Source organism: Aquarana catesbeiana, linkage group LG02, assembly GCF_042186555.1.
Source record: "Aquarana catesbeiana isolate 2022-GZ linkage group LG02, ASM4218655v1, whole genome shotgun sequence".
Classification (NCBI taxonomy): Eukaryota; Metazoa; Chordata; class Amphibia; order Anura; family Ranidae; genus Aquarana; species Aquarana catesbeiana.
The window spans coordinates 406,139,187-406,163,730 of record NC_133325.1 but is presented as its reverse complement, the minus strand read 5'-3'; the positions used below and the strand labels follow the sequence as shown (position 1 = coordinate 406,163,730).

The 24,544-nt window shown below is 41.2% G+C and overlaps 2 protein-coding genes across 3 annotated transcripts in view; one reads left to right on the top strand and one right to left on the bottom strand.

The window, feature by feature from the left end:
• EIF3I (eukaryotic translation initiation factor 3 subunit I) overlaps positions 1–20,601 on the top strand; it is a 31,479-nt gene extending 10,878 nt beyond the window's left edge. Inside the window, exons 5-11 of the mRNA XM_073615373.1 lie at positions 3,283–3,432; positions 8,535–8,662; positions 9,057–9,167; positions 12,664–12,753; positions 16,298–16,371; positions 16,465–16,557; positions 18,678–20,601. Of these exons, the coding sequence (XP_073471474.1) occupies positions 3,283–3,432; positions 8,535–8,662; positions 9,057–9,167; positions 12,664–12,753; positions 16,298–16,371; positions 16,465–16,557; positions 18,678–18,759 (728 nt within the window). The 3' untranslated portion in view covers positions 18,760–20,601. The remainder of the gene's footprint in view (positions 1–3,282; positions 3,433–8,534; positions 8,663–9,056; positions 9,168–12,663; positions 12,754–16,297; positions 16,372–16,464; positions 16,558–18,677) is intronic.
• LOC141128217 (myotubularin-related protein 9-like) overlaps positions 20,592–24,544 on the bottom strand; it is a 49,895-nt gene continuing 45,942 nt past the window's right edge. For both annotated transcript variants that reach the window (XM_073615371.1, XM_073615372.1), the window contains one exon: positions 20,592–24,462. In XM_073615371.1, coding sequence (XP_073471472.1) covers positions 24,374–24,462 — 89 coding nt within the window. In that variant the 3' untranslated portion in view covers positions 20,592–24,373. The remainder of the gene's footprint in view (positions 24,463–24,544) is intronic.

The window sequence follows — 24,544 nt, the reverse complement described above, 5'->3', positions numbered from 1 at the left end:
TGAGTGCGGGAGGGGGGAGACCGTTACCGCGGAGGGGGGAGACCGTCACCGCGGAGGGGTGAGTGCGGGAGGGGGGAGACCGTCACCGCGGAGGGGTGAGTGCGGGAGGGGGAGACCGTCACCGCGGAGGGGTGAGTGTGGGGCAGGGGGACACCGTCACCGCGGAGGGGTGAGTGCGCGAGGGGACACCGTCACCGCGGAGGGGTGAGTGCGCGGGGGGGGGGGAACGACACACCATCACCGTGGAGGGGTGAGTGCGGGAGGGGGGAGGAGTGAGTGCGGGGGGGGGCACCGTCACCGCGGAGGGGTGAGTGCGGGGGGGTTGCCGTCCCCCATAAAATCAGTTATATTTTAATATATATTTCTTTTGGGGGGGGGGGGGGCTTTGGTGAGACATCAGAGGTCAGACCCCCACATCTCTTTTTTTTTTTTTTTTTTTTTTAGACAGAAAAAGGGACTGAAGATGGTCCTTTTCTCTGCAGAGCTTGGATAAGGAATCTGTATAGAGATTCCTCACTCATTCATAAACTGACAGTCTGATACATAGTAACAATCGCGGTTACTATTATCAGCTGTCAGTGGACATTTAGGAGCGATCATCGTGATTGCTGCCTGCGGCCAGGGTGCTACACAAAGGGGGGTGGTAAACACATGTTTACCTAGCAACCCCAAGCTCAAACTTCACCCGCGCTGCGATCCCCAGCCTGTCAGATAGCTGGAGAAGAAGTGGCAGGGGAAGGAGATATGCAGCTCCCAGCATGGATGGATCGAGGGTGCGGGGGCCGGTATGGGGGGTGATCTGAGTGATGGGCGGAGGGAACACATCTGGACCCTCCCTCAAGCCCCATGCAGCACCTGAAGCCAGCAGGAGCGGCAGAGGAGGGATGCCGGCTTATGATGGTAGCTGCGGGGAATGGAATTTGCGGGAGGGGTCGGATCAGGTGGAGGAGGGGTACTCAGCGGGGGGTGACTAAGGGTGGTGAAGGGGATAGGAAAGGAGAGTGGGGGGAGTAGTTTTAGGTGGAAGGGAGCGGCGGGGGGGGGGTGGAGAGGCTGGGGACAGGGAACAGGGAACATGTAACATGTTGTCCTTGATGCTGATGTGCTGAAAGCAGAAGAAAGGCCAAGCGTAAGGTTTTGAGTAACTATGATTAGGGCCAAAATGTAATGGTTAGAAGACCTGGGTCAGAGCAGCTCCAAAACTTCAGATCTTGTTGAATATGCCTGCAGTGGTCCGAACCTATCAAAAGTGGTCCAAGGAAGGAAAACCAGCAACAGGGTTATGGGTGACCTAAGGGTCATTGATGCACATGGAGAGTGAAGGCTGGCCTGCTGTCTGATCTAATAGAAGAGCTAGTATAGCTCGAATTGCTAAAAAAAGCGAATGCTGGTTTCGATTGAAAGCTGTCAGCGGGCACATGTGCATCACCTTAAGACAAAAAACTCCCAGTGGGTTGGCCACTGTGAGACACCGCGCACAGCTGAACAAGACCTGGATGGTTAGGCAAGGGGAATTGCCTAGCATGAAGCGTGCTAGAGAAGTTAGCTGTATCACTGTGCATCCCCTTCCCGGCCACGAGTGATGTCACGCAGCGCCGTCTGGTCCATGCGAGTGCCTTGAGCGGCGTGTGATACAGGGAAGTAGGCGGCTTGTGCTTACAGATACCACTCTTTACCACGCCGCTAGTCGCTGTGAGCCAACTGATTTTCACAGACCAGGAGAGGAGGCTTCTATGGAGCTGTTTATGCCTTTTTACACCGGATGTTTGTGAGTGCAACCCTCAATTTTTATATATTGAACTTCATCAATTAAACGATAACACACTAGGGCTGGCGTGGGCTCTCTCTTGCCTTATATATTTAAAGCTATAGTTCTAAAATGGATATGGGCTGAAAGTGCGCACACACAGGTTTAATTTCAGGGTATGTATATCCAAATCGGAGGAAGGGTTTAAGAAATGCAGCTCTTAAGAATAGCCACCCCCCTCCCCCTTTTTTTTTTTTTTTTTTTTTTTTTTTTTTAAGGGACCAAAACAAATTGGACAATTGTATCAAAAGCTGTTTCATGGCCAGGTATGGGCTAGTCCTTCTTTATTTCTTCAGTTAAGCAGGTAAAAGGTCTGGGGTTGATTCTAAGTGTGGTATGCATTTGCATTTGGAATCTAGTGCTATGAACCTACATCATGTGTTCAAAGGAGCTGTCCATGCACATGAAACAGGCCATTTTAAGGCTTCAAAAAATGAAACAAATCCACCAGAGAGATAGCAGCAACATTAGGAGTGGCCAAATCCACAGTTTGGTACATTCTGAGGAAAGTAGAACGCACTGGTGAGCTTCAGCAACATAAAAAGGCCTGGACGTCCACAGAAGACAACAGTGGTTGATGATCGCAGGATCCTCTCTATGGTAAAGAAAAACCCATTCACAACATCCAGACAAGTGAAGGACACTCTCCAGGAGGTGGGCGTATTATTGTTAAAGTCTGCAATCAAGAGAAGGCTTCACGAGAGCAAATACAGAGGGTTCACCACAAGGTGCAAACCATTCATAAGCCTGAAGAATAGAAAAGCCAGATTAGACTTTTCCAAAAAACATCTAAAAAAAAAAAAAAAGCCAGACCAGTTCTGGAAAAACATTCTTTGGACGGATGAAACAAAGATTCATCTGTACCAGAATGACGGGAAGAAAAAAGTGTGGAGGAGGTTCGGAACAGCTCATGATCCAAAGCACACAGGGTCATCTGTAAAACGTAGTGGAGTCAAAGTAATGGCATTGGCATGCATGGCTTCCAGTGGCACTGGGTCATTTTGTGTTTTTTGATGTGACAGAAGCAGCCAGATGAATTCTGGAGTGCATTTCACTTGCTGAAGGCAAAGCTAAAGTCAGAAAGACCCACAAACAAAGAACATCTGAAGACAGCTGCAGTTAGAGCCTGGCAAAGCATCATGAAGGCGGAGGAAGCATACAAAGCCAAAAGTGTGCCCGTGTCCAAATATATATGGCCCTCTATGTGTGTGTGTGTGTGTGTGTGTGTGTGTGTATATATATATATATATCTCCTTCTTACTGACCACAATTGCATATTTACAGATATTAAGTGTGGATTTGCAAAGCAATGGAATATTTGATTTTCCAAACTACAACCATCATTTTAAGAAAGAAGATGTGCTCCGTTTTTATTATATTTTTATGTTTATTTTTAATTACTAATATCCTGACTAAAACTGCCTACTTTTTTGTCTGCTTATCGTCTTGAATCACCTTTCTTTGTGTACTTTTAGGAAAGCAGCTAGCCCTCCTAGAGACTAATTCAGCTGTCAGGACCTGTGGATTTGACTTCGGTGGCAACATCATCATGTTTTCCACAGACAAGCAAATGGGTTATCAATGCTTTGTCAACTTCTTTGACCTAAGAGATCCATCCCAAATTGGTGAGAATTTAGGAAGCACTGAGAGCCTGAGGAAAAATATAAATGCTTGCAGTGATTTTTTAAATTCTTGTGTACAGATTTTGACTGGAAATTGTTCCCTTTTCTGTCAGCACTGTTTCTTCGCTAAGTTATTACCTTAGACATAGAAATAAACCACTTCAGGACTGTAAACTCCAACCCCTTTTTCCTTTTTAATAATTTTTTTATTTGAAAGGTTTTCACAATTACAAATCTAACTTTTGATCATTGTCATTATTAATAAGTTTACATAAGAAAAGAGTATTTGTAAAGTATCACAGTCAACAACACTTATAGCAAGTTTATGCTAATGAGCATTAATTCAGAGAGAATGTGCGGTGCGCAATTCTCTTACTGTTATTAAAAAGGTCTTCAAAAATGTAGAGAAGGAAAGAAATGAGAAAGTGAGGTAGGATGAGAGGAGGAGGAGGAGGAAGGATATTGAGGGGTATTATGTATAAGCCAAAAAGGGGTAAACCCCCTTGGGGGTAATGAGAGAAGAGTAAAGATTTAGAGGGAAACTGAGAAGGCTCCAGAGTTTCCAATGTGCTTTTCCCTACCGTAATCTTTAAAGAGAAGCTTAACTTTTGGTTTGTGAGGCACGGACATATTGGATCAATGGGGACCATACGTTGAGTAATTTCTTGTGGGTGTCCATAAGTATGCTTGTAAGTTTCTCATTCACAAAGAATGAGTTCAAACGTGTTCAACCTCTGCAAAATGTACAAATTGTTTTTGTCCATGCTTTAGCAATAGTTTGTTTAGTTCTAAAAGCACACATGTAAGCTTAAATTGTAATTTAGTAAGTGAGGGAAGTTTGAGGTGGAAAAGCGCAAGCCACGTGTGTTTGGAAAGGGAACAATTGTGTATTTAGGTTGTGTATGTAGGTGTTTAAATACCTTTGTCCAAAATCTACCTGGGACATGTCCACCAGGTATGAAGCACATCTCTAGCAACATTACAGCATCTAAAGCACAAATTGGATTGAGCGGGTTGGAGGTGTGCCAGTCTAGTTGGAACCATGTACCATTAAGAAAGAACCTTAAAAGGTGTTTCGTTGACTAACACGTTAGTAGAACATGAGACCGTGGGCCAGATTTGTTGGTGGTCTTCTGAGGTCTTGCTGCGTTTAAGATTGCTCTCCCATTTGGAAACCTAGGAATGAGTAGTTGGTTTATTTAGGAGCGTTAATTGTGATTAAATTATCGTGGTTAATTTAGGGGAAAGTGTTGTATGGTAACAAATATGCTCAATAGTCGAGTGGTAAGAGCTTTTTTAGTTAGAAATGGGGTAAGCAAATGTTCTGCGTATATTGAAATTTGTCTCTAATTACAGCACAGTTGTATAAATTTTTATATATGTATGTATGTATGTATTAGGGCTGCAATTAACGATTACTGTCATAATCGATTAGTTGGCCGATTATCATTTCAAATGAATCGGATAATAACCTTAAAGCATGGTGTATAATTTAGATAATATGTAGTTTAATTTTAAAAAAAAGGCAATTTATTCTTAAATACCTATACGCAGTGGTAAATACATCCTCATTCGGCGCATTTTTGTTGCCCTAAGGCCTCGTTTACGCAGGGCATACTACAGCAAGGCTGTCTTTAGCTGCACAGGTGTTCTGTGCATCCCCATGCAGGCAGTCCTATTGATGTCAATTGGGACACAGCGGCTGCACAGGAACTCAAAGGTGTTTCATGCATTCCTGTGCAGGCAGGCCCATCCATATCAGTTGGGACACAGTGGCTGCATCGGCACAGCCACTGCTCCCAACTTGACATCCATGTGGGTGTATGTCCATGAACTCACAATGTTTATGTTTGGGGCCACCACCTACACCCGCACAGAAGTTAGATCAGCCCTTGCGGCTGCTGCATTCCAGTTGACATAAATAGGACTACCTGCACAGGGATGCACAGAACATCTGCGGTGGTAAATAGAGCCCTCTATGAGCGTATGCTTTAGCACATCCCATTGAACGAGGCCTTAGCAGGAATTTTGTAAGTTATGTTGTGGTTTTGTGTGCAAATAAGGGTTCGGTGTTTGTTTTTTTTTTTTTTTTTTTTTTTTTTGTGAAAATAGCTATTTGATAAACATTTGCGCAACTTTTGTGGGGACTAAACAAAAATCAGAGCACCTTCTTTATTCTACTGGTCATGTGCTTTCAGAAAATATATGATTGAGGGGTATCTTACAAACTCTGAAAGCTGTAAGTGAAAAACGAAAACCAGATTTTTGGAGAAATTTTTGCGTACGTTCGATTTTTATCATTTCGCAAAAAGGTTTAAAGTTGACTCAATACAGGTTAAAGTGGTTGTACATCCTGTAAATCACTTTTACCTACAGGTAAGCCTATATTAACCACTTGCCGACCGCCGACCGCTGATGTCTTTTTGACCCCAGATCTCATATTTAAGAGGTCCTGTCATGTTTTTTTCTATTACAAGGGATGTTTACACTCCTTGTAAAAGGAATAAAAGTGACACAATTTTTTTTTTTTTTTAAACAGTGTAAAAATAAATAAAATCATGTTAAATAAATAATAAAAATAAAAAAAAGCTTGCGAGCAGAAGCGAACATATACACGAGTAGCGCCTGCATATGAAAATGGTGGTCAAACCACACATGTGAGGTATCACCGCAATCGTTAGAGCAAGAGCAATAATTCTATCCCTAGACCTCCTATGTAACACAAAACATGCAACCTGTAGAATTTTTTAAACATCGCCTATGGAGATTTTTGAGGGTAAAAGTTTGACGCCATTCCACGAGCTGGCGCAATTTTGAAGCGTAACATGTTGGGTATCAATTTACTCGGCGTAACATTATCTTTCACAATAAAAAAAAAAAATTGGGTTAACTTTACTGTTGTCGCGATTGTAAGACCGCTGCGCAAATACGGTGTGAAAAAAAGTATTGCAATGACCGCCATTTTATTCTTTAGGGTATTAGAAAAAAAACAATATATATAATGTTTGGGGGTTCTAAGTAATTTTCTAGCAAAAAAAACAGTTTTAAACATGTAAACACCTAAATTCCAAAACAAGGCTGGTCCTTAAGTGGTTAAGGCTTACCTGTAGGTGCTCGAAATATCTCCTAAACCTCCACGGTTTAGGAGATATTTACTAAAAAGACAAGTGCCGATGACTACGGTGCATGCGCCCTTTAGAAAGGGCACATCGTGCCCTTTCTAATAGGGGGTCATGCCGTGACTGGCAGTTCTCGCGACTCCGACCAGTCACAGAGCCGGATTTCGCGGCCCCGGAAGGAAGAGGGGCGAAGATGGAAGCTCCCTACCCTATGTGAATGAGTATGAGGCACATCGTACCCCTACCCATTCACCTGGGGGAAGTGTCAATAAAAAAAAACCACTGCAAAGGTTTTTAAAGTAATTTATTAGGCAGCTCCGGGGGTCTCTTCCGACTTCTCCGCGCTCTTTGGCCGCTGTCTTCTCCCGATCTCCGGTTCTTCTCCCGGTCTCCTCCGCTATCGTCTGCTCTTTTGCCACTCTTTTGCTAGCGGTAGCCCGGTCTTCTCCATTGTCTTCTTCCCTCTTCTCTACCTTCGATGTTGACACGACGCTCTCTCCCGCTGTAATGCCGTGTGTGCGGTGCGCAATGACTTATATGGGCATGGGGCGTGGTCACCGGGTGATGTCATCTTGTGGCCCTGCCCCTTATGACATCACAGTCCCATTATGCCCCGGGACTGTCGCGTCATAAGGGGGCGGGGTCACCGGATGACATCACCCAGTGACCACGCCCCATGCCTATATAAGTCATTGCGCACCGCACACACGGCATTACAGCGGGAGAGATCATCATGTCAACATCGGAAGACTACAGAAGACCGGGCCACCACTAGCAAAAGAGCGGCAAAAGAGCAGAAGATAGCGGAGGAGCCCGGGAGAAGAATCGGAGACCGGGAGAAGACAACGGCCGGAGAGCGCAGAGAAGTCGGAAGAGACCCCCGGAGCTGCCTAATTACTTTAAAAACCTTTGTAGTGTGTTTTTTTTTTTTTTTTATTGATGCTTTTCCCCCTGGTATCGTCTCGGGGGGAACCTCACGCAATTTTTTTTTTTTTAAATTTTCGCTGGGTTCACCCTTCAATATTCTCAGCACACAAGTCGCACCGCAAGTCGGATCCTCTTGATCCGACTTCTAGTGCGACCTCTATTCAAATCGGTGGGCTCCCATAGGGAACCATTGATTTGGAATAGAGACAGAAACGCCGGACGAGGCTTAACACAGCGTTAAGCCTCATTAATTCGCATTTAACACCTTTTGCTGGCGTCTGATGTTTTTACAGCTCTAGCGCTGGAGCCTCAGAACGCACTGGTCCTGGGTTTTTTTGCAGCTTAAAAACGGCTGTGCCATTTACAGCTCAAAAACGTCATGGTTGGCATGAGGCCATAGACTAACATGGAGAGGCGTTTTTGAGCTGCAAAAAAGCGGCTGTAAAAACATCTGTGTGCATGAGGCCTTATTAAAAAGTGGTTCCAAAGCCAAAATATTTTTTACCTTCAAGTGGTAGTAAACTCTGTTCTATCACTTGTACCTACGGGTAAGCCTATAATAAGGCTTACCTGGAGTTACTGTGAATATCTCTTAAACTTGCACTGTTTAGGAGATATTCAGAGTGTGTGCATCGGTGTATGCACTCTGAAAGTTCAGCATACAGTGTCAGACCTTCAGAGCCCGTAAACGGCGGCTCCCGCGCGCATGACATCGTCGCACCCCTGGCCACTTGTATAGCTGGAGGCCGCGAACCCGGAAGGAAGACTGGGGGAAGATGGAACCCCTCTCAGCGGTGACAGTGCGCCGATGGAGGGCTTTATTTTAAGGCAAGTCTCTCAAAATGGGCTAGTATGCAATGCATACTAGCAAATTAGGACATTGCCTTGCAGGGGATTTTTTTTTCTTTTCTCATTCTCTTTCACTCTGATACCATTGCACAGAGCAGGTGAGTATTGCATGTTTACCTTTGGTAATCCTTTTCATTTCTCACAGAGTAAGTTATTTTTCACAGCATTTTTCAGTTTTTACGTATTTAGTCATTTATTTTACTTTGGCAGATGATAATGAACCATACATGAAGATCAGCTGCAGTGAGTCCAAGATTACTAGTGCTGTCTGGGGGCCGTTGGGTGAGAACATCATCGCTGGCCATGAAAACGGGGAGTTGAATCTGTACAGTGCAAAGGTGAGCCAAATGTATTCATTGTTAAACACAAATCAGTTTGTATATAATTTTCTGGGATGAATTTTTATGTGCTCTTGTTCTGGCATTACATATTGTAAAATAGTCCATAAATCTCTGCTTAGTATACATATTACCATCATTTATATTGTCTGGTGTAATATATACATGAATTAGTAGATAACTTGTAAAAACCTTTCCTGCTGTTTACTTCAATTTTTAATTGTCCTTTAACGTTCCATCCACTGTGTCTGAAGCCTGTACAGTGTCAGATGGTGAAAAAAAAATCCACCACAGTATGAAGTTTCTGTACAAATGAGCTAATATTGAGCATATTGGAGAGAAAAATAAACTTATTTTAAAGTGGTTTCAATTTATTTTATTTTTTATTTTGCAGTCTGGTGAGATAGTCAGCAATGTCAAAGAGCACACAAAGCAGATCAATGATATTCAGGTTTCCAGGGATATGACCATGTTTGTCACAGCATCCAAGGATTGCAGCGCAAAGGTAGGAATATGCTTTTCATCTGTTATTTTTGTTGTGATAGTGCTATGACTTTATCTTGGATTTTTTCCATGTTCTTTTCTTTTATTTTATTTTTTTTTATATAATCTTTATTTTATTTTACATTTTAAGCCATACAAAATAATGGAAAGAAAAAGGCAGAATTCACCAAGAACAAACACTGATATAAGTAGCGCAATAAGTCAGTACACCATAAACATTATGAGCCTAAACCTGTCCTACATTTTCGATTTAGGTGGACATTCCCCTCAAACTTTGGGGGAAGGGGAAAGGGCTTGCATAATAAATCACTGAAAAAAAAAAAAAAACTCACAGTATCCTAAGAGCTCAAAAAATGAAGTAGAAACATATAAACATGAAAAATATACAAGTACTTTTAAGGACTCTATGAATCGGCAGACACAACCACAACTGGTTCATTGGCTGATGGGGTAGGACTAAACTAGGAACACCAATTTTAGCTCTATATCTGGTTCTGAACCTGATTCAGGTTCTGGTTCGCTTGGACAAGTTGCCCGAATGCAGGGTCCGCCAAGGTTAGCAAAGAAATATCTAGACTAGAGGAAACTGGGGCCTGTCCACGAGTTCCTTGTAAGTGGCCACCCATTCCTCTGCTTCCATTATCTCCGTAACCTTCCTAAGCCAGCCCTGCTCGCTTGGAACTCGCAGGCTCTTCCAATGAAGTGGTATAAGGTGCTTTGCAGCATTGAGAAGGTGAGGGAGAGATTTATAGTGAGAGAGGAGGATGTGAAGCAAAAAAGTGTTTCGGGGGAAAAAGGTACATCATTACCAAGACTATCCGATATGCATCTGGAAACGGCAGACCAAAAGGGTGATATTAACGGACAATCCCACCAATATGGAGGAGTGTTCCCTTCTGCCCGCACCCCCTCCAGCACAAGTCAGACACTGATAGGTAAATTCTAGCAAGGGATGTGGGCGCATGATACCACCATGACAGCAGCTTAGTTATTTTCATGAGTTTTAGAATCCACTGAGCTATAATGTGTGAGGCGGTACAAGTGGTGCAATTGCCCCTCAGCAAACTCACACCGGAGATCCCGCTCCCATTCCCTAATGAATAATGGTTTCGGGTTGGACGCAGCCGAATCAAGTCATTTTATAAAGAGCTGAGATCATATGCAGTAGGGGGTCTTTGGCATCCCATAAGCGTTCAAACTCTGTAAGGGTAGACCTAATCGGGGATATGTGGTGCTGTGTGGAAACAAAATCAGGAAATTGACGATACCTCCAAAAGTCAAAAGGGAAACTACCATACCGCTCCCTGAGGGTGACCAGCAAGGTTAGGTTGTGACCCTCCATAAAGCGGGACAGGCCAACATCCTCAACAGTTATCCAGGGTCCAAAGAAGGACAACTGCTTCCCAGGAGGGAACCACAGGAAGCTACCGACAGGCTCTGGTGGTGATGTTGGGGGGGGGGGGGGGGGGGCCAAAGCTAAGGATGTTCCTTTATTTTAATTACATTTTCTTTTATCTTTGGTACCCAATATTTAGCAGTTGGGTCTGATTTTTAATAATGCTGGAGATCTTTAAAAGTTTTTGCCTTTTACCTCCTTTTCCCTTTCTCCTCTGGCACTTATTGGCAAAATCACTAACCTAAATGGAAATACTTTTACTTATTGTGAGGTTGTAGTAAAGTGCAGCTTTTCAATTCCACTGTACTATGCACTCTACACAGATAACAGTTAACCAGGGGATTGCGTTGTTATCCATGCTCTAAGGTTCTAATAAGTGCATTAAAGCAGATCTCTTCAGATTCTTCCTATCTGCATCCTGGGCAACTATCTTTAGGCATTGGCAATCAACAGAGATTCCTGCACTCACTACATACAGTATGCCACCATTATGGATGAGATCATGAACGTGGAGAGTCTGATAGCAGATGACAACAATCTAATGGATCCATTCCTACCTTAGTCTGGTCGGACAAAATTCAGTTCCTCTGCTGCATTTAAAGTGTAAAGCTGATGAGAGCTATCTCTTAATGCTCTTTTTTGTCAGCAGATGTACAATGCTAATCATGCATGTGAACATTTTAGGATTTTTTTTAATAACGTTTGGAGGAATATTTAAACTTTTATTAGTGATATGTTTTGTTCTGTAAATCATAGGTACACAGAAAAAGTATGACATTTATGTTAACCCTGTTATCTCCTTTTTAACTTTGCTAACATTCTTGGTATTCCACATTGAACTTGGTCTGCTAAGGTGTACATTCACTGAGCAGTCTATTGGGAACATCTGTATATGCGATAATGCAAACAATTATCCAATCAGCCAATCATGTCACAATCACATTATACATAAATTAATGCAGATAAAGGTCAGTAGCTTCAGTAAATGTTCACATCAAACACTAGAATGGGGAAAGAATGTGATCTCAGTGATTTTGACTATGGCACGATTCTTGGTGGCAGACTGGACTGAGTTGTGTTTTTTTTTTTTTTTTATAACTCCTAGGATTTTCTGTAAACTTTCTTTTGTTTATTCAGAATGGTACAATAAAAAAATCAATGAGCAGCAGTTCAACAGATTGAAATACTTTGTTGATGAGTAAGGTCAGAGAAGAAAGTCCAGAATTTGATTGCCGCGATTCTGCCTGCAATTCTGAAACGCCTCAAATTGCAGGACGCCCTTGCAATCCCCACTATTTTGAGTGGCACCAAATCGTGGAGCGATTTTGCCGCAATTGCACCTGACGAATCATGGTAAAAACACGCAAGCAGGATCGCAGGACGCCTTTGTACTTCTTTTGGGAGTCGGGTGTCCCGCGATTCTGTGTGCACGTTTATAACAACGATTTTACTGGGATTCATTGAGCGAAAATCATGGCAAAATTTTGTGCCATTCAAAATAGCAGGGATAGCAGGGGTGTCCTGCGATTTGCTGCGTTTCTGAATCGCAGGCAGAATCGCTGCAATTTCACCCACAAAACGGACCGCCAAGGTGTGAATGGTGCCTTATAAATTCACAGCTCTGGTGAGCAGAAAAGCATCCATGAATGCACAGCATGATGCTGAACCTTGAAACCCTGGGCTTCAACAGCAGAAAACCATGTTGGGTTCTACTTTTGTCAGCCATGAACAGAAAGCAGAGGCTTCATAGGGCACAGGTTCACCATAAATAGACTGTTGATTTCTGCTGCGGCACATAGATGATGGGCCAGTCACTGGATATAATGTATTTAATAGAACACCTTTGAAATTTGGTGGAACAGGAGATTTGCAACATGAGTGTGTGTTGAACGCCAAGGGAGGCTCTACCTATTATTCATATTCCCAATAAATTGCTCAGTGAGTGTATATAGTTAATATATTTTGCACCTGAACCAATTTTTAGTTCAACTGACTGTTGAAGCCCTTTATCTACAGACAAGAATAAACAATGCTGTACATAGGCACTCAAATATTTCTAATGCTAATGTTTAATTTTTTAAATTTTTTGTTCTCTTTACAGCTGTTTGACAGCACAACATTGGAGCACCAAAAAAGCTTTCGCACTGAGAGACCAGTAAACTCTGCAGCAGTGTCTCCAATCTATGACCATGTAAGGAATTTTTTTTAAGTATTTGTCTACATTCCTATTCTGAGAAGTACAAGGGTCTACCATTAATTTATGTTTCCAGTGTGGGTTATCCTCATTTTCCTACTACATTTCCAAAACCTAAAACATCTGTATTTTTATATAGTTGTGGAATGAAAAGCTTTGTTTTACGTGAAATGTATTTAGTATTATGCTCTCCCTATTGCTGTTTAGTTTGTTATGCGTACTTAAAGTGATTGTAAGGATTCTTTCTCTTATCTCTCTGTTATTTAAAAAAAAAAAAAAACATATACTTTACCTGCTCCTGTGCAATTATTTTGCAAAGAGCAGCCCTGATTTTTCTCTTCTGGGGTCCCCCAGTGGCACTCCTGGCTCCTCCTGTCTCCTCCTGTCTTCTGAGTGCCCCATAGCAAGCCACTTGCTAGGGGGGGCACTCGTGTGGGCTCGATCCTGAGCCTCACTATTTGCGACTATTGACACATGATTTGGCTCAGCCCCACCCCTTCATCACTGGATTTGATTAACAGCAGCAGGTGGCAATGGCCCCTGTTGCTCTCACTGAGTCCAGTAAGGGGGGAGAGTGAGCAGTGCTGTTGCTCCCGGTCACATTGCTGTATCGAGATTGGGCTCAGGTAGGTATTTAGGGGGGCGCTTAAAGGGCATTCTCTGCATTAAGATGAAAAAAAACCTTTAGCAATTACAATCCCCTCCCAATGTTCAACAACTAAACTTGCTACATGCGCCATAGAGGGACATTATGTTTACATGGGAAGAGCCCAGAAAGCAAAATTACAGTATGTATGTTTACCCATTTCAACTTTCTTTGATCACCTCATGTCAGCATACTTAGGGCAATTTAGTAGCAATGTTAACAGAAAACGGACTAAACATATACAAACACCAGTGCTGCAAAAAAAAAAAAAAAAAACACTTAAATTGTGAGACAAGGCCCAAATGACTGATTGGGCTGCCGGCTACATCCCATTTGTAGAGGTGAATAAATGTGTTTGGCATGCACCGTCTGGCTGCTCTGCACATAACATCTACAGACACCTTGGCTGAAGATGCTCACAATGTCTCCACACCTCTACTCAAATGAACCCTGAGGAGGGGGAAGGTCCGATGCCTAATAAACCATCTGAGTCACCTTTACGATCCATCCCACGGTAATCTTTTTGCCAGGGTGAAGCTTCCAGTATTCCAACATAACGACCCCAAACACACCTGCAAGACGACCACTGCCTTGCTAAAGAATCTGAAGGTAAAGGTGATGGACTGGCCAAGCATGTCTCCAGACCTAAACCCTAGTGAGCATCTGTGGGGCATCCTCAAACGGAAGGTGGAGGAGCGCAAGGTTTCAAACTCCACCAATCTGTGAAGCTCTGTTGAACTCCACGCCCAAGAGGGTTAAGGCAGTGCTGGAAAATAATGGTGGCCACACAAAATATTGACACTTTGGGCCCAATTTGGACATTTTCACTTAGGGGTGTACTCACTTTTGTTGCCAGCGGTTTAGACATTAATGGCTGTGTGTTGAGTTATTTTGAAGGGACCGCAAATTTACACTGTTATACAAGCTCTACACTCACTACTTTACATTGTAGCAAAGTGTCATGTCTTTAGTGTTGTCACATGAAAAGATATAATAAAATATTTACAAAAATTTGAGGGTGTACTCACTTTTGTGAGATACTGTATCTCCTTGTGTTCCATTTAAGGAGGTTTTGCTTTTGTAATAAGTCCCTTGCAGAGGATTCCCTCCAACTATGTATGCTAATTATACAGACACAGGTCCAAAACGAAATCCCTAATCTCTTATGGATAATGTCATCAGTAATTGAATTTAAGTAGCACTAGAATACAGTAAAACCTTGGATTGCGAGCATAATTTGTTCCGGAAACATTATTGTAATCTAAAGCACTTGTATGTCAAAGCGAATTTTCCCATAATAAATAATGGAAACTCAGATGATTCGTTTCCACAACCATTTATTCATAGGTCTTTCAGTTTATAGTTCATATAAAAAGATTATAGCAATGTGATAGATTGTGTAACCATAAAATGTTCATCCACAAATGGAAGCCTCCACAAGGGGATTAGAAGCAAAATCCAGCAGGAGCTACAGAGTATAAAAGAGAAGAGAGGTGCCTCTAAGTGTAGCAATATGGTTACATTTAATAAAGGAACAACATTTAGTAACTCACATGGTTTATGATTAAAAGACACACATGTAAGTATGCAGTCATCTGGGGTAAAGCTTTTCACATATACCATCCTCCGCACTTCCAGCTCACTGCTGTCAGTCTGCAATCGTGACCAGGAAGACTGCCCTGAAAGTGAGGCTTGAAGCACTCGTGAAGTGCAGCGTGGGAGGACGGACATCGATGGCGGTGTGGACAGCTTTACCCTGGATGCCTGCATCAGTGTTAATTTCATCGACTAAAATACGACCAAAACAACTGAGATGACTAAAATATGACTAAAACTAAAATGACATTTTAGTCAAGACTAAAATTGGACTAAAACTAAAATGGCATTTTAGTCAAAAGACTAGGACTAAATTGAAATTTGACTTCAAGATTAACACTGGTCTGTAGTGCATGTTCATCCCTCAATACTATAAATAATAACATATTAGATTTTTCACTCCATAAGTATATAATGAATTTGGAAATTGTAGAGAAATGTCAATCATTACATATTAACTACACCCATTCAATTTTAGATGACTAAAATGAGTTTGTCGACAAAAATGTGCTGGAGATATAGTCAACTAAATACGACTAAAACTAAAACAACTGCAGAAGACTAAAATGGGACTAAAACTAAAATGCTGTTTTAGTCCTAAGACTAAGATTAAAACTAAATGGAAATTTGCTGCTAAAATTAACGCTGGCCTGCATACTTAGATGTGCCTCTTTGAATCATCAACCATGTGAGTTGCTAAATGTTGTACCTTCATTAAATGTAACCATATTGCTACACTTAGAGGCGCCTCTCTTATACTCAGTTGTGACATGACGCTACATGTATATCAAGTCAAAATGCATTAAAAAATGTTGCTCGTCTTGCAAAACACTCTCAGACCAAGGTTTTACTGTATATGTTTACCCCACTGTTTTTGTTTTAGTGGTGGTGAAGTTCTTGAAAGAAATATCAGTGCAGATTCAAAATGCTTTGAGGCTTTGTAATAGATATGTTGTCTACTAGTAAACATTTACAATCAGAGCACAACGTCCTGCATCATTGGCTGATCTTTTTCTTGTGTTGGGATGTTGGTGATCATCTCCATCTCAGCCTTCATTATGCATTTGTCTCCTTGCTAGTAGTGTGGTTGGACAAAAGTGCTAGGAGAGGGGCAAACTGTCTGACCATGCTGCTCAGCAACCACAGGAGGGACCCTGGGGTATTTGATACAGATTTTTAAGATGAAGTGCTACCTATTTTCTATTAACAATTGATCATTTTGTTTTATCCCCTTTTATTAAGTGAATTTAACGAAGTTGAAAATACATTTTTGAGTCATTAATCTAATTATCTTTACAGGTTGTTCTGGGAGGAGGACAGGAAGCCATGGATGTGACAACAACCTCAACCAGGATTGGTAAATTTGAAGCTAGGTAAGCAGAGTTTTTGAATGAGCAGATAGATAATTGTGCTTAAAGTACTGGAGGCTAATAGTTTTTTTTTTTTTTTTTTTTTTTTTACAACAGATTTTTCCATGTTGCTGTTGAGGAGGAATTTGGAAGAGTGAAGGGCCATTTTGGACCTATCAACAGTTTAGCTTTCCACCCAGATGGTAAAAGGTAAGCATACGTTAAAATAAAAAATCTAAAGGGTTAGGTCATCTGCAGGTGTCAGCAATTTGGAAAGGGTTTTCATGGGACCTTTTGTCTGGGATAGGGGAGTTGGTGGTGTCATTTTGGAGATGATGTATGGGTGTAATATGGACGGTTAAGAATCAGTCCAGTAGACCAGGGGTGGGCAATTCATTTTCCCAAGGGACCACACGAGAAACTGGGACTGTTGTGAAGTGCAGAACCTAATTCTGCTCAATATTAATTTTGGACCTAGGAAGGTCTGCAAGTACGTAAACATATAGAAAACAAACACCTGGCACTAGCAATAATAGGTAGGAAATGAGTTATACAATGGGTCTCTTTTAGACGGGCAGTCAGGAGTGGTAAAAATGGGTGGCTGAGCCACGGGATTGCCTCCACCTTCCCCTTGGCCACCCATTTGAACTGACAGGGTCAGAGGGGCATGCTGACAGTGGAAGCATGGAGGGTCGTATAGGGTAAGCCAAAAGGACAGATGTGGTCCTGGGGCTGCAATTTGCCAAGGTCTGCAGTAGATGGTCTATGGGCGCACATTTATTTTGCGAGAAGGGGGTGGCTGACTGACTGCCATGTCTCCAAGATGTACCCTCATGTACAGGTGCACATATGTACTGCTGCTGCTGTATGTAGGAGATGTGGTAGTACACCGTTGTCAGTGAGTGACATAAATCCATTGCAAGTAGTGAAAGTTCTGTTTATGGAAGATATAAGATGCTGTGTGGTGTTTTATGCTGTAGTGGGTTTACCCAATTTTTAATGTATATAGGTAGGTGGTGGGTGATGTTATAAGCGCTTTTGCATTGGCTGAGTTTTGTGTAAGATTGTGGGTGCCCTTTATCCAGGATATAGAAAGAAAGGAAGAACTACTACTGTAAAAGTTGAGGGTAGAGCAGAATAGAAGTAAGCACATGCAGAAATGAATCTGCTTCAATCTTGTAGGCCGTACAGTAAAACTTGTAATGCCTTCTATAGGCTATACATTTTATTCCTACCTGCCATCATTTGGCTTTTGTAATGATCTGTACAATTTGGTAAAACAGTTCAGGTGCTAATAATGCGCCAATGTAATACCTTGTTTCATATGTTTCATAAGGAGTCATTTATGTAATTTGGATTCAACATAATATGAACAGGTCCACACTGCTCACATACATAAGTTGATAGGTATATTTAATAAGGTACATCACTAAAGCATTAACAAACTACCTTAACATGTTGTGCATGCTGGATACCTACTTAAAAGGTCAAGCCTTATTAATAAGCATGTAACATGCAAAATGCATTAAGGCGATTTATTGATTTTTTTTTTTTTTTTTTGTGCCATACCTTCTGCTCGTGAAATAAACCTATTGATTTATGCATGTTTTTTGACGTCGGACCAAGCAAGGTCCGAGAACCACAATGCACATTGCAGAGTGAGGTTTTGGAGTTGTTTCCCCTTGCAGCAGACATTTACTCTACATGTAATTTGGGTGGCCAGCCCGAAAGCAGGTTTATTATAGGTTTTGGAGAGATGTGACTGTTGGAGTCCCGTCACACTTGTGCGACTTCAAAATTTTCATTGCAACTTTGGAGGAGTGCGACTTTTGCTTTGACCAATGTGATTGTTTGTGCTCTACAAAGTCGCACACAACTCGCATGTATATCATGTGACTTTTTAGGGTTTACATTGAAGTCTATGGCCATCAAGTCGCATGAAAGTCAGACCAAAGTGGTGCAGGAACTACTTTAAAGTTGCTCAGATGTGAATAGTACTCATTGGGGAAACTTGGGGTGCGACTTTGGGGTCCAAAGTCACATGACAAGTCGTACAAGTATGCATGGGACCTTAAGCAGTACAGTTCATATTTTTGTAGGAAGTTCAGCTTTCACTGAACAGGTAGGGGGGGACAGACTGCTGAAGGTCTATTCTGAAGTGATCAGTTGAGTGGCATCTGCTTACCCGATACTAATATGAATTGATGCACAGCTACTACTCCAACATTTTATTTTTATGTTATTTTTTTATCTGTTCCAGGAAAAATTCCATTGCAACAAAATATTTTAAACAGCAGACTAATATGTCAATTTCTGTCTCTTTTTCACAGTTACAGCAGCGGTGGAGAGGATGGATATGTTAGAATACATTACTTCGATCAAAATTATTTTGACTTTGAGTTTGAATGTTGAGAAGATGTAAAAGTGAAAGCAGTTCAATGAAAAACTCTTAAAAGTGAGCGTATCATGTTTTGGACAGGTTTAAAAAAAAATCTCTTTACCAGTTGGTCTTCCTTAAAGTGTATATCCACTTTTACAGTCAATTTTGAGAAAACACCACTATATGTTTGTGTTGCCGATCACACAGTATACCTAAAAAAAAAAAATTATTAGAAAAAAAATATTTCCTACCTTTTTAGATGTTTCTCAGGAGAAAGTCACTGACACTAAGGGTATCTCTGAACCATGTCAGAGTGAGTCTGTCCTAAGGATAGGTGGAGTTTCCACTCTAACATTAAATGCATAGCCTAGCTTCTAAACCTTTTATTCTTTTTTTAGGCCAGAAAGTGTCCAAATCTAGTTTACAGCTGATAATGAAGATCTGCCTGTACATTATAGACATGATTAATTATGGCATATACGACTGTTCGGTCCCCTCATAAAGAGTACTAGTAGGATTTTTCAGGCTGGAATTTCTGGAAATCTAAAAAGCTGCATTTTTTTAAAAAAAAGAGGCACTCCAGTTCCCCCCCAAAAAAATAAGTCAGCAGCTGCAAATACTGTATCTGCTGATTTTTAATATGAGGACACTCGCCTGTCCAGGGATCCAGCTCTGTCCTCACCTAAGCCAATTCTTCAGTCGGCTTCGGGTCCAGGTGCTAGCATCTTAACCTTGCGGCTTCGCGGCCGGCTTCCCACTGCGCATGCATGAGGTGCACTGCACTTTGTGAATGGTCCCGCAGTCTTCTGGTACCTGTGATGTGTCCCAGAAGGCTGCGGGGGGCTGAAGTTTTGCTGTGATCCGATTGGATCTAATGGTAGCCATTACCTGTCAAAACCAGGTACCCGCTCACAACCCCCACCCCAAAAACTGCCAATTGTTAAAGAGGAAGAGGGGAGGATGCAAACAAGCGGAACGTACCCTTTTGGGTGAAGTTCTGCTTTAGGTATTTTGCTATGTGAATGAGAACATGTAACAAATATAATGTAGATGTTATACCAATTTGGCTGCAAAAAGTGGAAATACACTTTATAGGATAACTGCAGTAGCAGTGCGGAACCTCTCCTTTTTCTATTCCCTGGAGAAAGCATAAAAAAACAGTATCCTGAAAGGGTTTTTTTTTTGTTTTTGTTTTGTTTTTCCAGAGCTCTGTAATTGGCTCATCTTCATTAGTACCCTCCATTGTCAGATTGGAGTGGCCTCCTCCCCACCAGGTTAAGTTCAAGACAAATACCCCTCACTATTTGCTTTTGTGCAAACTTCAGAAGTAAGGGCAAATAAAGGATTTGCCCCGAAAGTGCAGTTTTTCTCTAAGGTATCTATTTATTGATGTTCACAAATGAATCGTGTGTGCCTTTTGAGTATTGATAAATAGATCCTTAAGTGTTTTCAGGCAATGCATTTCTGTATCATTCCTTGCTGTATCAGCTTTTTTCATGATTTCTCAATATGTGGATTGTACACCTGGCTACCAAGAAAGTTAATTTCTTATGTTCTCTTTTCCTGTACAGTGACCATTCATACAGGGTATCCGAAATGGGTTATTCCAATAAAATCTGTATTTTACTGTGTCCTAAATAAAATGTACAGTTTGGGTTGAGAACCAGAAGGCAAATGGCTTTCATGATTTAATGGGATTCTTGATCAGTTCAAGCATGACTTCTAACTCGCCATGACTATTTATTTATCTTCAAAGTTAATGAAATAAAATATTTGCATTTAGCAACTAAGTGACATCAGAAGAAACACGCATATGTAAAATACACAGGACAAATGGTATAGCATGGATTAAATAAAACAAATATTGACTTGGTTATGTGTCTTTTATTTAACATACAAAAATACTGAACAGTAGCTTAAAGTTTCTACATGCTCTTTATAAAGCTGATAGAAGGGTAGAATTAGATGGATAGAATTTTCGAATAAAAATTCTTGGGGTAAAAAAAGGTCCTAAGAAAGTTAATTCGTTTATTAGTGGGTCAAATCGACGTTTGCTTTCGACAACAGTTCTGAGAAAATTCCAAGGAGCAGGATGGAAACTTTTTCTTGAAGGAATTCATTTTTAACTACTTGCTAACCAACTCGCACACATTTACGGCGGCAGGTTGGCTCGTTCCCGCGAATCTGCGTACCCGTACGTTGGCTTCTTTAAGAGCCGTAGCAGGCATGCGGCCACGATGGCCACCCGCGATTGCAGGCATGAGAGCCAGAACGGAGATCTGCATATGTAAACGCACAAATTCCTGTTCTGACAGGGGAGGAGAGACAGATCTGCTGTTCCTATTAGGAACAGCGATCTGTCTCTTCCAGTCAGTCCCATCCCCCCACAGTTAGAAACCCCTTGATCGCCCCCTAGTGTTAACCCTTTCCTTGCCAGTGACATTTATACAGTAACCAGTGGCTATTTTTAGCTGTAAACGATGTATAAATGCCATTGGGCCCAAAAACGTGTGCGATCTGTCCGCCGCAATGGCGCAGTCCCGCTAAAAATTGCTGATCGCCGCCATTACTAGTAAAAAATAAATTACTAAAAATGCCATAAATCTATCCCCTATTTTGTAGACACTATAACTTTTATGCAAACCAATCAATATACGCTTATTGCGATTTTTATATTTTTGTTTTTTTTTTAATTGTCAGACTTTATTTTTTTTATAACGCAAAAAATAAAAACCACAGAGGTGATCAAATACACCAAAAGAAATCTCTATTTGTGGGGGAAAAAAGGATGTCAATTTTATTTGGGTACAGTGTTGCACAACCGCACAATTGTCAGTTAAAGCAACGCAGTGCCGTATCGCAAAAAATGGCCTGGTCATTAAAGCGGAGTTCCACCCATAAAATGTACTTTTGCAGAGATAAACAGGATTATCCTTCAGCAACATTTGGAAATGTATTTTTTATTTTTTTTTTACTCACCCCTTCTGCACTGTTTCTATGGGGTCCCTTGTAATCTGCCACTTCCTCTCTGCAGCAATTGATGTCATTTCCATCGGCGCCTGTGCTCGCTAGTTCTCCTGGGAGATGTGTGTCATCCTTTCCTAGGAGTCAGTGGGCAGCGCCGAGGGCTAGCATCGCGTTCTTTAGAAACCAGAAGTGGCGCGAGTAAAGGCGAATTTAAGCGCCATTTTTAAAAAGGGAACAAAGCCCTTTGTTGCCATTACTATATATATATATATATATATATATATATATATATATATATATATAAAATTACAAGCTAGTATACAATATAAAAAGCAAAGCATATTCACCTCAAACCAGTGCTGCAAATGATTCCATTGCATGCTGCTCAGAGGCTTTTTTGCGTGTTCTGTAAGATAGCTTATCTATGAAACCACAACAATGGGGCGGGCAGCTGACTGTTGTTATGGCAACAAGATAAGATTTCTATCCCTGTATATACGGTGCAGGTGTGAGAATGGGAGGTGCATGCTGGGTATACAGTATCACCATATCCCGGAAGAGACTGCTAGTGGGCTTCACATGCCCAAAGCAGAGATGGAAACGCTCTACATAGCAGAAATCTAAAGTAAGTAAGTTCTAAAAACGGGACTTGAGCGGCGATTGCATTCATAACATTGGTTAATAGTATTTAACTAGTTTAAGAGAACGGATTACATTGGAAAAAAATTAGTTCTGGGTCGAACTCCGCTTTAAGGGGGAAAAAATCTTCCGGGGCTGAAGTGGTTAACAGTGTGTGGTTTTCATTTGGTAAAGTCCGTTCATTCCAAAATCACATGTTAGTAGAATATTCTAAGAATTTTTTGCATTCATTTTCCAAAGACTTTTCTTTAGAATTTTTATCTGAAATTTTATCCATCTATGGCCAGCTGTACACGTGGCTTCATTAACCACTTCAATACAGGGCACTTTCACCCCCTTCTTGCCCAGGCCATATTTCAGCTGTCACACTTTGAATGACAATTGCGCAGTCATGCAACACTGTACCCAAATGAAGTTTGAATCACTTTCTTCACACAAATAGAGCTTTATTTTGGTGGTATTTAATCACTGCTGGGTTTTTATTTTAAAAAAAGGCCAAAAATTTTGGGGAAAAAGTTTCTTAGGTTCTGTCAGTAAATTTTATAAATAAGTAATTTTTCTCCTTCATTTATGTGCACTGATGAGGCTGCACTGATGGGGCGGCACTGAAAGGCAGCACTTACTTGCATCACTAATGGGCACTGATTGGTGGCACTGGGGGTTTGTCATGTGACGTCCACCCAGAACGAGAGCCGCTCCTCTGTCATTGGGCGGCAAGTGGTTAAAGTGATTGTAAATGTTTACCTTTTAAAACTACTCGTTCAGTTTAACGCGAAAGGCAAATCATCTGTGTATGGATATAAAAAAAAAAAAAAAAAAATCTAAATACCTTTTTTCCTTTTTCTTATAAATTATCACATTCCCTCAGTTCTCAGCTGCATGTGAGCTGGGGGAGGAGAAACAGCAGTACACTGAGCCTCACAGTGAAAGGCGCGGGTAATCAGGGTAAGTCTTATCATTGGAGGAGAGCACACGAAGTTCCCAGCACAGCTAGAGAAGAACTGACCACTGTGTGCTCTCCTGCTTAGTGTGGTGCGGCGTTTTCAATAGGAACACCAGAGATTTCACAAAAGAAAGAAATGCAAATCGAACAGGATACTTTTTCATACAAGTACATGGTACAGAAGGCACATATCAGGAATATAAAACGTTTTGGTAACAAATGCTTTAACTAAATGAGGTAGTTGACATGCAAAAACCCATAGGTAACTTACAGGTAAAACATGATAAAACAAAAATATTATCTTACTGCTGCTTTTGGCATGGACCCTGAAAGCCATTTAACATTGACAAGATAGCTTTATTGTTTACTGGGCCCAAAGAGCAGCACAGACTTATCTTTTACCTCCAACTAACAGTACACATGCTTTTTTATAACAGAGCTTGTGCTCCCTTTAGAGTAAATCAACACCCAAGATGGAAAATACAGATTGATACAATTACATATCTAATGTCCTTGTAACTTCCTGTGAACTGAACTAAAATCTCAATGTTCCCAGCTTTTATAGCCATGCCCTGTGAATTGCAAAGCCCCTTTGTAATTGAGAGAGGGGTGTTTGTTGTCAAAATCAAGAGAGCAGCCTAAAATGACAACTCTGCTTCTCCAGCGGTAGTGAGTCACACTAGGACAGAAAGTATGTTTTGACAGCTTAACATGAGAAAAAAAAAAGGCTGAAAAAGAAAATGAATGCAGCTACTACAACTGAAGACTGGTAAGCTGGACTATATCGCATTTTTGTTTCTTAGTTTAGATACATTTTGGTGTTCTTTTCCTATAAAGACAGCAGTTTTCATCCATGACTGACCGCAGTTCAAAGTTTAAAAAAAAATATATATATATATAAATACATTTAAATTTTGTAGAGACATTTCACTCTTGTGACTATATCTATGTTGGTGTGGAGAAAAAAAACTAAGTTTAACGGTAAACACAATCTTTTGTACATTTGTACTTTTTTTTTTTCCTAGAAATGTCAGCAGCATCACAGTGTCAATTTAGAACTTTAAGAAAAGGTGACGACTTATGTCTGAGAAAATGACCTATTTGTGTTGTTCACCTAAAAGTTCTTGAATTCTTTGCCGGGCCATTTCTTTGTGTTCTGTAGGCATTAAATGGCGAAGGAAGAAACCTATAAACATATTGGAGAGTATAATTCAGTGCATATGAAGAAAATTTTCATAAAATAGTTGCCGTTTTGCTTTGCTTCTCAC